General features: G+C 40.7%; 1 protein-coding gene across 1 annotated transcript in view; it reads right to left on the bottom strand.

The window, feature by feature from the left end:
• psidin (phagocyte signaling impaired) overlaps positions 1-16,036 on the bottom strand; it is a 117,070-nt gene extending 101,034 nt beyond the window's left edge. Inside the window, exons 1-4 of the mRNA XM_067159309.2 lie at positions 15,976-16,036; positions 15,469-15,554; positions 4,660-4,798; positions 2,865-3,058 (exon numbers count right to left, since the gene is read on the bottom strand). Coding sequence (XP_067015410.2) covers positions 2,865-3,058; positions 4,660-4,798; positions 15,469-15,554; positions 15,976-16,036 — 480 coding nt within the window. The remainder of the gene's footprint in view (positions 1-2,864; positions 3,059-4,659; positions 4,799-15,468; positions 15,555-15,975) is intronic.
• Positions 16,037-16,283: the final 247 nt, after the last annotated feature.

Here is a 16,283-nt window from a genome sequence, read left to right as displayed (position 1 = left end):
ATCACAGAAGCTCTTTGGGCAAGATATGTATATGGAAGAACAGGCACTGCACCTAGGTGTAGTATTAGATAAAAATCTCACCAGGAATCCACATAGTGAAAGGAACATAACCCAGGCCAAGAACTTGCCATATGCATGTAAAAGAGCCGATGGGAAGACATGGGGCCTAAGACCATCAATGGTAATGTGGATATACACGGTGATCATTAGACTGTTGATGGCCTATGCTGTAATCATCTGGTGGCAGAAAATAAGCCAAGGGAAAGTCGGCAGTAGATTGGATAGTCTGCAGAGAATAGCATGCATAGCCATAACTGGGACTATGAGAACTACGCCAACAGAAGCCTTGAATACTTTACTAGACCTCCCATCACTATGCAATTTCATAAAAGGACAGGCTAGAATGAGTTCATATAGATTGGCACAATCAGAGTGCTGGAATGCACAAGACCCAATCTAGGACAATGTAAAATTAACAGAGTAATAACAGAGGAAGTTCTACACATGCCTTCTGATCATATGATACCAAAGTACTACTTTGAAAAACCGTTTGAGACCCAGATAATAAGAAGAAGACTGGGATATCAACAAATGGAATACTGAAAAGAAAAAAAAAGTGGTGGACTGATGGCTCAAAGACTGTGGATGGCACAGAAAGAGGGATCAACGGGGGAAGACCTGAGAGATCAATCCAGATGAGCCTGGGCAGACACACTACAGTCTTTTAAGCTGAAATGATAGCTATTACAACATGTCTTGAAGAAAATCTGAAAATGAACTATAGGAATAAGAACATTTTCATTTTTACGGACAGCCAGACGGCCTTTAAGGCACTAGAGGCAGTCCAGATAATATCCAGAATTGTCTGGTATTGCCACTCACTTCTCCTGAGGCTCTCAATGTACAACATTGTCAAAATAATATGGGTACCAGGGCATGCAGGTATAGAAGGAAATGAAAAGCAGATAAACTGGCCAGGAAAGGTGCAGAAACACATTTTGTAGGCCCAGAACCTGTATGCGGGATTTCCTACGGACAAGCCCGCTACTACATAGGAAAATGCGTACAAAAGAAATGAATGGAAAACTGGAAAAATACTCCAGGTTGCAGGCTTGCAAAGGAACTGATAAAAGGACCAAACAAGAAGCATACTATAGAATTGCTGAAACTCAGCAGAGAAAATATAAGATGGGTAGTAGGACTGTAGATAGGACACTGCCATCTGAAAAAACACCTACATAGAATTGGAGTAATAAAGAGACAACATATATAGGAAATGCAATGAAGCAGAGGAATCAGCTGAACATGTGAGGCGCTGGGCAGAATCAGACTCTCCACTCTAGGACTAGCAGGTGAAGAGAGAGAAAGAATCCAAGAAGACCCAATAAGAACAACCTAAAGCTTTGTGAAGGGAACAGGTATACGTAGGTGGGAATGAAGGAAAAACATGGTAGCAAAATTCGACGCTAATTAGGAACTAATATTTAGAGGCCCCATGAAGAAAAAAGAAGAAGATGCAAGTCAGCAGCTGAAATGTTCAAAATCCTCCAGAAGCTCAACATTTCCAAGAGGTTTGTGTATTGCACCTCCACCACTTCACGGAGACTGGAACTGCCCTCACAAGGAAGGCCACAGCTTGGGAATTCGTGTGCCAGATATCAGGTAACAATACCCATAATCTGCAGATGTAGCATATTAAGTAGTGACCTGGACTACAGGCAAAGGGTACCCCTTCACAAATGGAATGAAGCATCAGAAATTCATAAGAACAAAGCCCTATAGGCGCTGATGAATACTTTTCACTAATGAAAAGATTTTGGGAGACGAGTCAGCTTTCATGCTGAAAACGACACAGCACGTTCAAACGGTATTTAGATAATGTCAAAGTATGCCTGCCGCATTGCAAAAACGTTCTTTACCACTTAGTCACTGTCTAAAACTGATGTTCAACCGGCCATGTTTAAACATTGCCGAGAGCACTGTGTAACCTCAAATTTTAGAAGTGAATCACAATTGGGAGGTTATGCACCATGAAACGTATGACACAAGGGACAGCCCAGTAACTCTCAACTTGACTACAATTCTTGGGAACCGATAGATTTTATTATTATTTGGGATAATTTCCCCGGAAACTTGGACTATACACATATCAGAATAACTTGTTCCGATCGTCAGACGGCTGTCACATACATCATTACGTTTACTGCCAATTAAGCACACATACAGTAATAGTGACATTAAAAAGTAGGTTATGTGTGTGTTTTTTGCAGATAATCGTCTTGCTAATATTATGTCCATCGAAAGCGATATTCTAGTCGTGCTCGTGCTTAGCCATATTTGAGTAACGTGTAGAAAGACAACAGCTGACTAACGCTTGGCACACGTTGGTTCCGACAGGCAAAGAGTTGCGTGGAAGATATTTCTTCGAATCAATATTGTAACTTTAAATGACGTCTAGCTAAACACCGGCTGAACACTGCTTATGCCATGGAACATCGTACTTAACTTAGACGTTGTCTAAGGCTTAAACAAGTCATCGTTTCGGCAATTGGCCCTTTATGACTATTTGCAGCGCAGAATTAAAATGTCCGGTTAACTAACAAACTATATCATGACAGCGAATGGAAATAATAAAGAACACCAGCCAAGCAAAATTGAAAATAAGGTAAACACACGATATCGGAGCACAATAACAAGCAGAATACTTTCTGACAGTTTTGGACTTTACATTTACAAATATTCGGGAAGATTTCACTTTCAACATAGAGAGTGGGAGATAAGTTAATTTCCTCAATGAATGGCTGTCCTCTGATATCTTCCAACAAAAACACACCTTTCATGATCCTCTTATTGTAAATACGTACCTGCATGACGATGCTCATGACGGCCCAGAAGTAGTACGGGTTCTTGGGTTTCAGCTTGTACAGAGCAAGCGCAGTCTGCTGTTGGCGCTTGTAGTCGGCGATGCGGACGTACGCCATGAACAAATGCGTCAGCAGTTCCTCGTTGTTCGGGTCTTTCTTCGTGGCGGCCTCGTAGATCTCACATATCCGCTCGGCTGCAAAGAATTGTTCAGATGTCTCAATACCACCACATCCGAAAGCAAATCTAAAATTCACTGCAAGGACATCAACTCACTTTACCCTGGAACATGTTCCCAAGTACTTGTGCAAGCTATTCTTATCTACCGACACCGAGTTTCGAAAACTGTGGCACAGAGTGCCCATCATCGATGGGATAATTACTTAGCATCACCATGATTATATTTCTTGTCCACCCGTCATGTTGTTACCCACATTCTGATGCGCAATGTCAGTAGCCTGTACTGTGGCTCTTTGCAGCTTCGTATTGCTGATCTCTTTCTTCCGGTATAAAAGAATGCCAAGTTTCAGGTTCTAATATTGTAGGCCTCACGTGTAATTGACTGTGATGTAAAGGGAGTCCTTCTTCCTCCTTTCATTAAGTTCCTTCAAGACGTTTAGCCACCTTTACAATCATCCTTGCCGATGTGCGCAGATGAGCATGCACTTTTTCACCTGAAGACAATCATGACAAAAGTACCACCATCACCAGTTAACACAACTGAACAATAGTGCCATGTTGGCGATGCTCGGCGTTGGCACAGAGTAAGCCATGAAAGTCTAGATTAAGAATGTCTGTGTTATCACAGCTGATACAGTGAATTGTACGAGACATAAATGATGGCAAAACTGTATTCTGTACAGCTTTTGCTATACAGTATTTAGTGATAGGAACACTAATAAAAATAATTGAAAATTAAATGTCAGGCCTTCCCCTAAACTAACATTTCACCCAGCATTTATAAAATGATTTATAACCTAGATTGTGATGTCTTATTCCCCGACACCATGACATACAGACATGACGGAAAATTAAAAATTGCATTTCCATCTTACTGGGCGCAAGACCGACACAAAAATATCATTCTTTCTTAATTCTGAGCAATGTACAGGCCTATATAGCCGGTACCCACCCGTATATTGGTTTAGAAAGCTTGTTTCTCTGCCGCACAGCTGCACTTGGCCCAGGCCCCTGCTGGTGTATTCAATAAAACATGTTTGTGTGGTGGCTGGAAGTGCAACACCCAGTCTCCGAGACAAACAGGAATCATCGGCACAAGTTGACTTGTCTGCAAGTCATATACAGATGGAAGAAACAAAATGGTAGGTAAGTGGATGAAGAGGGGATGAGGACAATCATGACATCTTCATACACTGCCAGCTCTTCTCAGCTTTATCAGGAGAGCAGTTATCAACTCATTACGGGGCCATCTTGACAGATCTTGAGCCTCTTCACACATCAACCACACACTTGCACAGAATACCAGGACCGAGGCAGTCCTGAAGATAACAGAGCGTCACTGTTTTATTCGGGCACCCTCCGCTCGCTTGCCGACACTTCAGTCCCTTCGGCGGGCTGTTGTGCACACATCCTCGCCCGCCAAGATAAAGCAGATGAATGGACAAGTTAGTTACATTAACTCGTAACTTTTCTTTTGAAAGGTTGGCTTGCACAGTTGAACAGCACCGCTGTTGAACAACACAGGCGGCTCGCTCGTGTAAACTGCCGAGTACGAGGATGTGGAGAAGCACGGAATGTCGGCAGGCAAGCGAGCCCTGTACAAACTTTATTACTTACGTTTGTGTAACTCTCGGTAGCAGATGGTCATTGCCTGTAGAGTGGAGTCGTCTGCAGGCACTTCGGCCCGCACCGCATCGAGGAGCTGTTCGCACTCATCCTCCTTGCCGAGCCGCAGGAGGGCTAGCCCCTTCAGAACCTGAGACATTACACACACATATTTCATGCAGAGGCATGGTCCGTATTGACAAGTGATCACTATCATAAGCTTGTATATTGTCTTGTAAACTGGGACTAGTTTCGACCCCATATATATTGGGCCATTTCAGCCATGCTACAATTGGAAGGCATAAGACAATATACAAGCTTATGGTACTGAATAGGCAGATTATGGAAAACCTAGTGAAGATCAATTTTCAAGGGATCATGGTTGTGTAACTTCTCATATGAAAAGGTTTCTAGTGACACACAAATTCAATAAAAAACAAAGTACATAAACAAAAAATTTTAAAACATGCATTTGTGATTCTTTATCAGGTAGTAGGTTGGCGAACATCATGGAGTAATTTTTGCTATTTTATGTTTCCCGTATTGTGGATATCAAACTACAGTCAGAGGTTCTGCCCACGTTCATGTTTCCCTTCTGTATAAGTGTTTAGCAATTGTGAGAAGTACCTCCTCGTTCGTGATGTGATCTACCCACAATGCGTCCACATTTCAGAGGCCTGTAGAGTCCAGTAACAGCCAGCCCAATGAGCACATTCTTGTAATGCCAACTCTAGATCTGATTCTCGTAAGTGAGGTGTTCCCTGTCTGTTCATTGCTTTGTCCTTACCGTTGCTATTATTTTTCTTTTTACAAATTTCTTTACGTCGCACGCATGGGATAGGAAAGGGCTAGGAGTGGGAAGGAAACAGCCATGGTCTTAATTAAGGTATAGCCCCAGTATTTGCCTGGTGTGAAAACGGGAAACCACAGAAAACCATTTTCAGCAGTGCCGACAGTGGGGTTAGAACCCACTATCTCACAAATTCAAGCTCACAGCTGCACGACCAACTTGCTTGGTTATCTTTGTTATTTAACACAAAGCTTTAATCTATCGTTCATTACATTATTTATTGCTGGTGAAGCTCAAATTTTCTTTTTCACCACCGAATTTTCTTTGAAGATATCTGGTAACTGTGTAAAGGTAAGGAAGCGTTCGAGGCCAGGATTTTTGCTTGGTGCAAAAATGTGAAAACATGTTTGGGGCTGGAACATACCCTCTTCTGGATCTGTACCGCTTAGCCAACTCACCTGTATTTCTTTTTGTGTGAAAAGCGAATTGTACATGCCTATAAAGAGAACAAAAAGGCAGATTCCCAGCCAGGTCAGGGATTTTTACCTGGATCTCAGGGCTGGTTCGAAGAAGAGGATGACTGTACCGGTACTCAATTTTCTTCAAACGCTGAAGTATCTTCTCGTTGAGCACAGAGCAGTAGAGGCTCCAGAATTATTATTTATTTTGCCGGTGGTTTAATGTCGCACTGACACATCGGAGCTTTTCAGCGACTCGAGGATTGGGAAGGAAGCAGCTGTGGCCTTAATAAGGTATAGCCCCAGCATTTGCCTGGTGTGAAAATGGGAAAGCATGGAAAACCATCTTTAGGGTTTCAAACCCACTATCTCCCAGATGCGAGCTCACCAACCGCATGGCCAGCTTACCTGCTACGGGATGTTTTAACCTACAAATTGGATGAGAGCAGATATTACTGAAAGGAGAGAGATTTGTGTACTGCAGTGGTTTGTGGCCTCGGGGCTAAAAGCTCTCAGGGGGTCTATTCTCACCTGTATTCAACTGACCTCAAGTCCGCATCATACTTTAGTTTGGTAGGAATTATTCACCAACTTGTTTTTAAAACTTTTCAAATGTCTGAAATGTTTTTGTAGCTTTTTAATTTATTTGTTTAATTAATTTTAATTCATTTGTTTTGAACATTGTTTAAATTTGTTGATCTAATTTCATAATCATTTTTAATTTTTAGAGTTCTTTATAAAGTATTTATTTTTTAAATCAAAATTCACTCTATTGTGTATTCTCTGTTGTCGGCAGCCTCTAGGTGGGGGAAGAATATATCTATATATTTAAAAAAATTATGAAAACTAAAGTCAGTCAGTCAGTCAGTCAGTCAGTCAGTCAGTCAGTCAGTCAGTCCGGCGATTCTATCCGGTCGATTTCCTTCATTTTTTTAAACTGAGAGGTATTGATGTACAGATTTCTCATCAGGTACTATAAATCACTTAACTTCTGCCTTCCTCAAATTATTTGATTTTTCAATTTTTTGTCTCTTTGAAGTAATCATATCTTTGGTTCTAATTGAGCTACGGAGTTCTTTTTGGCCTAAGAACACTCAGTGGATCAAGCACTTTCATTTCAGATCTCAACTATTCAAATTGGTTGATTCTGAGGAAAGTTATGAGTGCACATTCAATCTGACGTCTCATTTCTTCAACATTTTTTCTCATTGAAGCAATCATATCTTTCGTTCTAATTGAGGTACACAGTTCGTTTTCATTTGAAAACACTCAGTGGATCAACCGCTTTCTTTTGAGGTAATAACTACTTAAATTGTTAGATTCTGAGAAAAGTTATGAGTACATTTGTCTCCACGACGAAGATCTTTGAAGGACTTTTTAACAGTTCGTACCGGAGACTGACGAGGAGGTACACTGTACTGCTGCAAAGTTTTGTAAAATGGAGGGAAGCAACCTCTTTTTGTCACATTTTCAGAAATGATAAATACAGCCTTATACAGGAAAACGTAGAACCTGCGACAGTGGTTTGACATTTACATTAAGGCAACTCTGACTCTGTGACGGTGTCAAGTACATAAGCAATAACGAGTAATGGCACAGCGGAGTAGGCCAGAGAGTGTCTTTCACACTTTTGAGATGATAATTCTATCTGCTACAACGTAAAAGAAACTCTTACACTGCGACTATCGTCCTCGGCCGGGCTGGCATGACAAATGTGGCACGTATACTTCCCAGTAAAGCGAGAGAGCGAACACACTCAGCGAAGTGCTGATTGGGCTACATTATTTAAAATAAAACTATAAATGCAACAAAAACTGACCTTTTCAAGATATTCTGGGCTGATTTATATTGTGCTTCATATAAACAGTCACTTTTATTAACTTATATTTATTCATTCAAAGAAAACCGACAAGTTATAATTTTTATGTTACAACCTACAAAGATTCAGCAAATGCCTGAAAAGCCTTAGATCTGATATGTTTTCGACATTTTTGACATGCTCCATTGGTGAAAAATATCTAATTCCCTCCATGGGAATTTAGAATTTTCCATTCGGAAATGTTAGGCGGGCAATAATTCCATTGCAAAGATTTATCTCCCGTATGCAGTTATCAGACTGTGCCTCTTATAAGGGCTTCTGATAAGTTCACCTGCATACACCCCAGCGTCAGTGGGTAGGTTCTGACACATCCCATTCTGATGAGTCTAGTGTCAGACCTAAGACGAAACGCTGGTTAATAGAGCAAACGCCTGAAAAGCTTTACATCTGATACGTTTTTGACAAGATACAGGGTATAAGCAAACAAACTAGGTTTTAGAATTCTTAGATGGGAATGACAGTGTTTCCATAAAAATTAAAAAACAGGCGTCCGGTGATAACAGCGAGCCTCTAAATGGCGAGAGGGAGTTTCATCACGAGTGAGGACATGGATATTTACTATCCAAGATTAAAGTACAACAACAATGTAGACATATTTACAGGTAGATGTACAGTTTGCCTTCAAATAAATAACCTAACTGATGTTATTCCCGGTAAGCATGATTGTATTGTTGGTAAGGTTATCAGATAAACTTATCCCAAACAACCACAAGCCACAGCTTATCCACCTTAACTCCGCATTACATTAGAACTCTTTCTAAAGCACCTCTTAAAATGTAATTGTGAAAATTATAATTCATTACTAAAATATTTGAGGTTGTAGGCCTAACTCTTTATTGTATCCTGTCAAAATACTAAAACTGCTACGAACATACCAAATATCTATTTCTTACAATGTAAGATGAAAATGTTGTGGATTTCTGCCCCCTTTCTTTAATTACTGTATATTCTGCCTTCATTTCATAACTTGGGTATCACAGCAGTGATCGAGAGTGACTGGGAGAACTTTGCCCACTGGGCAAGTTGACCATGCGCTTAGGGCTGCAGGAGACAGTGAGTTTGAGCCCCGACCGTCGGCAGCCCTGGGGATGGTTTTCCGTGGTTTCCCATTTTCACACCAGGCAAATACCTTAATTAAGGCCACGGCCGATTCCTTCCCACTCCTAGGCCTTTCCTGTCCCATCGTCGCCATAAGATCTATCTGTGTCAGTGCAACATAAAACAAATTGTAAAAAAAAAAAAAAATTTCCCCAACCTTCATGGCCTGTTACGTGGTTGAACAGCATACACTCATCGCCTGCTGGGCGCCTGCAGGACGGAATGTCCAGCAAGAGCAGCTCTGAGCTAGAATATAAGGAAATGTACCCCAGCTCCCGCACCTTCTGCTCTATGATAAGGTTTTGTTGCCGACTTTATTCAACACTTGTTTGTTCCTATATTACCATCGAACTGGGATCCTCTTACCCTTTTGTGTTTGTCATGTCTTCCTACTCTTTTACACTTGTATTTATCTTTGTCTTATGTTTCTCCCTTTTCCTGTACTTGTCAAGCTTTTTCTTCCCACACGAAGACTGAAAATCTATCAAGATGCCCCTCAATGAGTGTTGACCTTTGCCCTCCTGTGAAGCTGGGAAATAGAAACGAGCTCATTGGGGGCTGAGAAGAGACAGACATACGGGGGGTTGCCCCAGTTACTACAGGACGCGCCCCTGAGCACACGTGTCGCCCCTGGAAGCAGCTGCATGTTTTTCTTTCTTGTTCTGTTTGTCAGTGTGATTTAGAGAAATGCCGCGTACAGTCACATCATACCCTTGTTGCCTCATGGCCTGCTGAATTGCAGATATATGGCAAGGCTACAATGTTGGCCTTTCCGATGCTTATTTCTCATACTCGAGGATTGCACAACAGTGTTAAATGAAAGGTCTCGACACTAGTACATCCTCTGTAGGCAATGTGATAAAATTACATCAGAATGGTTTCCCGCCAGAAACAACAACTTTGAAACAACCGCTGCAGAAGTGTTCGGCCCTCGGGAATTGTGGACATCATTAAAATGGTAAAGGCGGCTGTCCTGAAGGAAAATCCACCAACTCGAAGATACTGCCAGCCACACAAGCACATCTAAAGGTACAGTCTACCATATAATTAAAGAAGATCTGAACCTGGTAAAGCGGCATAAGGCACCTGGACATGCTTTGAAAGCAAGGCACGTTAAAGAACGGTTCAGTACTGCCAGAAAATTATACGAAAACTACCTAGTACGGGATAAATGGCAGTCGGCTGTTACCCTGGATCGTTTATTTGGATGACAATTTACTATCGCACAAAAGGCCAAAAGGGGCACTCAAACTTCGTCAAGGAAAACAAAGAAAAGTTTGCTAGGGAGTTCATGGTAGTGATAGGATATTGTGCCTGGGGCAAAGTCAAGATCCTCAGAGTGCCAAAAAGTGTGAAGATCAATGTTACCTACTTCCAGAAGAATATCATGGATCCCTATTCCGACAAAGATATCCCTTGGCTGTACAGGCTTCAAATAATCTGGATCCACATGGATAAAGTATCCAGTCATATTGCCAGACCATCAGTCACCTACTACGGGAGAAAAGAAGCAGACACGGGTGTCTGTTTAGTGACATCCCTGTCAAATCCCCGGATGTCTCGCCGAGGGATTTCTCTGCCTTTGGTTTCCTGAAAAGAGGACTTTCTTCTAGATGTCCCACCACTATTGAGGGACTTTGGAAAGTGTGCAACGAGGTATTGGACAACATTCCTCTTCTTGTACTCCACTGAAGTCTTCGACAGTGGAAAATGAGATGTAGGGCAATAGTCCGTGTCCGTGGCTATCACACGGGGTCTGGAGAAAAGGAATCGCCTAGGACAAAAGGTACGTCAAAATCATCCAAACTTAATTGGGGTAACTCTCCACAGAACTGGGAGTGACGACGAGAGATTGTCCTCGTTTGCTCCTCCTTCTTCACACAATGAACTGCACGCATTCCTTTCTTATTCCTCTCTCAGACCTGATCTGACATTTGTTTCTTTCCTATATTCATATTTTGTTGCAGGGGACTGACTTAGTTCATACCACCTAAGGGTTCATCACCACTGGACTCTTTACAGCATCTTAACATGTTCCCTGCGGCAGTAAATTTTAATGACTTAATTTTACATCGTATCAGCCCACCGGTGACCCGATCCTGCCTTTAGTTATTATCGGTTTGGGTCACCAATGGCCTAATTAATTCGACTTTGGTTAGTCCCTAGCATGAAATCTAAAACAACGCTGGGGAACCTGTTGTGGGCATTATTGTTGAGGAGACATTCCAATGTATTTACCTCAGCGACAGTTTTCCGAATCAACAGGTGCGTGTTCCAGGAATGATCCCAGAAGTAAATGTTAGTTTCTCGTTCATTGATTTGTTTTCATGGGAATATGATAGGCCTATATTATTTTCATATTACGCTTAGTAATAAAACAATACCACGAAAGACAAGGCTGTACGTAGGGTCATCATCAGATAGGATGGGAAATCTCCATCACTGTCATCACTTTGTTCTAAATAATGATCAATTTGCCCGGGATCAAATGCCGTCCTAAACCTTTTTTGTTTCGTGCTACCAGTGTGTCAGAATGTGAAGGCTTCATGCCTAAAAAAAAGGATGTGAACTTAATTGTAAATATTATCTACGGATGATTATAAACATATCAATAACTACTTCAATAAATCTGAAAACTTATATTCGCTTATCTGACAGCAATGTACAAAAGGAATAGGTTATACGAGATGCCACAATGGTGGTACTCCTCATATTAAACAACAATCTGCCATCTTAAGGCAGCAACATTGTAGGCTTCATTCACCATAACCACGCAAGTGATTCAAGCATAAAAATATAAGGTGGACAACAATCCGAACACAGGGTTACCTGAATCGATATGAATGGAAGACGCAAAACATTCCTTTGGGTCACCAGCGATCCAATGGCAACTAGCAGTATACCTCGATCCTTTACTTCAATAGGAACACTATGTTGCCATTAGTTATCAGAAATTTGTAATTAGGACATAGTTACTTACTCCGGAATTTTGGGAAGTTCGCATCGACGGATAAGAGTGACATGCTTCGGGACGCATGGTGACGCGAACCGCGAGGAACGTGACTTAACTTGGTGAGTTAGAATATTATTTTATCACCATTGGTTTTGTTTAGGCTACAGCATACACGCCAGGGAAGCAAAATATAAGAACGTACATTTCATTCGCTTAGGATTATTTATTTGGCCGCAATGCATGAAAATAACAAAACCTTGAAAAGTGTCATGGCATGCGCCAGACGTATCCATGATGTCATGGTTCTAATTTCATCATCCCTTTGTCACCCCTTTTACGACAGACAAGTGATACCGTGGGTGTATTCTTCATCTGTGTCCCCCAATCACAGGGATCCCCCGTTAGTAAAATTAGTAAAGTTGTACAATAATTTCAGCCAATGGCAGTGCACTTGACACAAGCAGTGCATACTATACAGAAGGAGTGAAATTCACAAGTTTTTAGCCAAACCAATTCTCTTTTCACTAGCTGTACCTAAGTTGGCAACAGTGTTTAGCACGTTATAACGGCGTGCGAGCCACGCCAGGTTTGATTCCTAATGACTATTTTGCACCCTCGTTAGTAAGATGATGATGATGATGATGATTGTTGTTTAAAGGGGCCTAACAGCTAGGTCATCGGCCCTGAATCGTACGAGGTGCAACGAAATGAATCTAAAACAATCAGTGGATCCAATTCACAATGCCATATTTTCTGAGATGATGCTTGTTAAATGGAATCCAAAATCCAGGTCACCAGCCCCTCATAAGTACTAATCAGAGGCAACACAGACCCATTCTGAATACACGGGAACCGACACATTCCAGCCCAGCGTACGGCACCCTTACTCGCACACAACCGAGTGCCCACCCCTCACCTCAGTGGGATACACACAAAGTTATTAACCACAGGCAACACCCAGACCCGTGGTAATTTTCTCACATAAGGGTACTACTCCTAGGAAACGCAGACTCATGGTGTTCCTCACAGGGTGGTAGTCTCATGGTTATAATTTCATCATCCCTTGGTCACCCCGTTTACTACAGGCAGGGGATACCGTGGGTGTATTCTTCGTCTGTCTCCCCCACTCACAGGGGTCTCCTGTTAGTAAAATTAGTCAAGTTTTACAATAATTTTAGCCAATGGCAGTGCACTTGACACAAGCAGTGCATACTATACAGTTTTACCCTTTGAAATGTGGAAGGTCAGACATGTATAGTCCTCTCCGTGTAAGGACGTAACCTAAGGGTGCAACCTTACCCTTTCTCTCCTGTAATATTAAGGTATTGACTTATAGTTACTTTTCTCGCTGTTGGGTATTTTGCAGGTCTTTTTCAGTGTCGGTAACCATGCAGTTTAGGGACCCTACTTGCCGATATGACGTCTTACATTTACCGTTAATCTGGCACGTTGGCAACGTTCAATCACTGTTCTAGCGTGAATTGCGTGTTGCCACCGCATCGCCGTTAAAGTCACTAGTGATACATTTGCGAGAACATTTAAAGCATATTTTCTTTTTCTGTGGGATTGTAAATCTATTTAGCTAATACCAGGTAAGTAGAATTGTGGCACGTTCGGATAATGCATTTAATAACATAGTTTGTGTAAAATGATGAAAGTGCTCAAATACGCCAGTCTCATGTCTAGATCTACCGGAACATGAAATAACTCTTGCGGGACCAAATTTTGGCAGTAGAACTTATAACATTATTATTTTCAAATCCGCAGTGAACTTGAAAGCTGACCTAATTTCCATTCACGGAGCTTGGCACATTAGTATTCCTATATGTTTCCTAATAAGGTTGAAGATATAACCAGCCTGCCGGCTGTAAATATGCCCAATAATCTCTCTCCTTCCTGGTTACCAGTATTGAAGAGAGAAGAAAATGTTCGCGCAAAAGAAAGGGAAGTCATTGGATGTCTGGATCTTTGGAAAATCACACTGCAAAGACTTATTAAATAAATTGCATCGTTTAACACACCCCTCTTTTCAAGAATATAGTTATAGTACGCCTACTGTATATCAAAATAAAGATAGATATATGTAACATTAATTTGAGTGGGAAAGTGTGTTTATTTCCTTAATTCCTCATTGAGCGTGGAAATCGACTTAATTATGAATATCTTGATTTATTTCATCTTAACTTTTATCATTTACTGGGGTAGGGAAACATTCATTGTCGGTGTTTACATTGAGGTTAGTTTGTTAATAATAATGTTATTTGCTTTACGTCCCACTAACTACTTTTTTGGTTTTCGGAGACGCCGAGGTGCCGGAATTTAGTCCCGCAGGAGTTCTTTTACGTGCCAGTAAATCTACCGACACGAGGCCGTCGTATTTGAGCACCTTCAAATACCACCGGACTGAGCCAGGATCGAACCTGCCAAGTTGGGGTTAGAAGGCCAGCGCCTTAACCGTCTGAGCCACTCAGCCCGGCGTTAGTTTGTTATGGTTATGGCTGGTGATTTTAATATGTAACCAGGCAGGTTGTCAGCAGTGATCAGCCATTACAAAAAAGAGAAAAGTAGAGCATCGGGCGGCGATATTTACTTTCTGGGGTATTGCCTTACATGGCGATTACTATAGATTGGTTCACGGAGAAATATTCCATCAATTTCCAAAAAGCCGAAAATTTTTCTGGAATTTGATTAGAAGATGAAATAGGAGTGTTCAAAATATCTGATATCTAAAGAAAACCAGGTTTATTTCCTCTGCCTGTTCTAAATTTTGCACTGCAATTTTGAGTGATGAACTAAAATTATATCAGAGTAATCATTTTACGATGTTATGGTTTAAAAACTTCAGGTGAAAATGCTTTGCTGATATCTATCTTGTTCTTATTCTCATTCATATCAGTTAAAGGATGCTAGCAATCACCAACCCGATTTGAAACAACAAACTTTTCTAGTCTTTATTATCTTCTCCTAATGTGTGCTTCAGTATGAAAGCCGTTATTTGATTGAGAGATGAAGAACAACAAAATCATAAGGACCATATACTTACTATGGACCTCAAAAATCTACCCATAACATATAGTGCACTGCCAGTATGTGTTTAAAGTTGCTTCCAGAATATGTTAGCCAGCAGGGACTGGAAGTGAGGTCAACATCAAATGTAACAACTAGAGATGTTAGTGGGATGACTCTTTGAGTCCTAAACATCAGTCAAGTCAGGTGAAATGCCGTCTGCAATATGAAAACCATTCCAAATAAGGTTGTTTACGATTTAAACCTTAATACATGATATATCTACACCACCACAAGGCTTCCAAAATCACAATCACAGGCTTTAAAGAAATCTAACATTTAAATAACACAAGATTTGTATAGAACTGAATAGAGTACCTTCTGTACATTATTTAAAAAGTGTATATTAAAGCTGAGCTCTAAAAATTCTCATCAAACAGTTCATGCTCAAATAATAAATTCACTCGATCACAAAGACCAAACAAAATTCTATATAGGGCCTATGTCAAAAATTGAATTATGTAAGAATATGTGTTCTGCAGTGGAGAAAATATCATGCAATTCAAGTATTTCTCCCGAACACAACATATCATTCCCATTTATAAGGTTCACTATGAAATAAGCAAGCTCACCGTACCTTTGCACAAAGAAAGTTTGGTTGCTTTTTAAGAACCTTTTCAGCTTCTTGTAGGGCCTTCTTGTTATTTCCACTGTCTAACCAATCTGAAAAATAGTACGAGCAGCTTACTTTCTAGTTCTAATATGATTTCAAGCAAAATTATCAGAAAATAGCAACCAACAAATACAAAAAGAAGCAGATTATAACCCTAACATACAAAATTAAATTCAATATAGTAAATAGCATATTCTATGTGTGTAATGTCAGCTAACAAGTGATTTATCCACCTCGTCGACAACATTATTATATATCTGTACACGTAACTAGGCCTGAAAATTGACATATATGTGTTATTTCCGTAGCTAAAATAGGTGTTTACATTCTTCTCATACATGAGGACAGCATTTGAATAATGAGAGGAAATTTAAATTAAATATTTGAACTTCCACATAACAATTCCTGAGAACTAATCAGTTTATTTTCTTTCACAGCAAGCAGTTTTATTTCATCTGTTGAACGAATTACCGTAAATTGGACGAAGTCTACGTTCTCCTACACTACTATCCACATGGGTTCTTGCAGCCATATTTGACAACAATTCCAAATTTCAAGCACCAGGGGGAGGGCGAATCGCAAGCGTTCTGTTAAAATACTCGCATGAAGGGAATGGAGTGGCAATTGGTGCTAATGTTGGCAACACTTTAAAGACAAATAGAAAAGTCCCGTGTGGCAGAAATTATAGTATCTATAAATCCTCTTTGGTGTCTTCCCTGCTTACTAATCACAACAATAGGAAGCTTTTATTTCCATCCTTGAAGGTGCTCGCAGGTGCC

This window comes from Anabrus simplex, chromosome X (assembly GCF_040414725.1).
Source record: "Anabrus simplex isolate iqAnaSimp1 chromosome X, ASM4041472v1, whole genome shotgun sequence".
In the NCBI taxonomy this organism is placed as follows: Eukaryota; Metazoa; Arthropoda; class Insecta; order Orthoptera; family Tettigoniidae; genus Anabrus; species Anabrus simplex.
The sequence above is the reverse complement of the archived record's forward strand: the minus strand, read 5'-3'. Positions and strand labels throughout refer to the sequence as shown.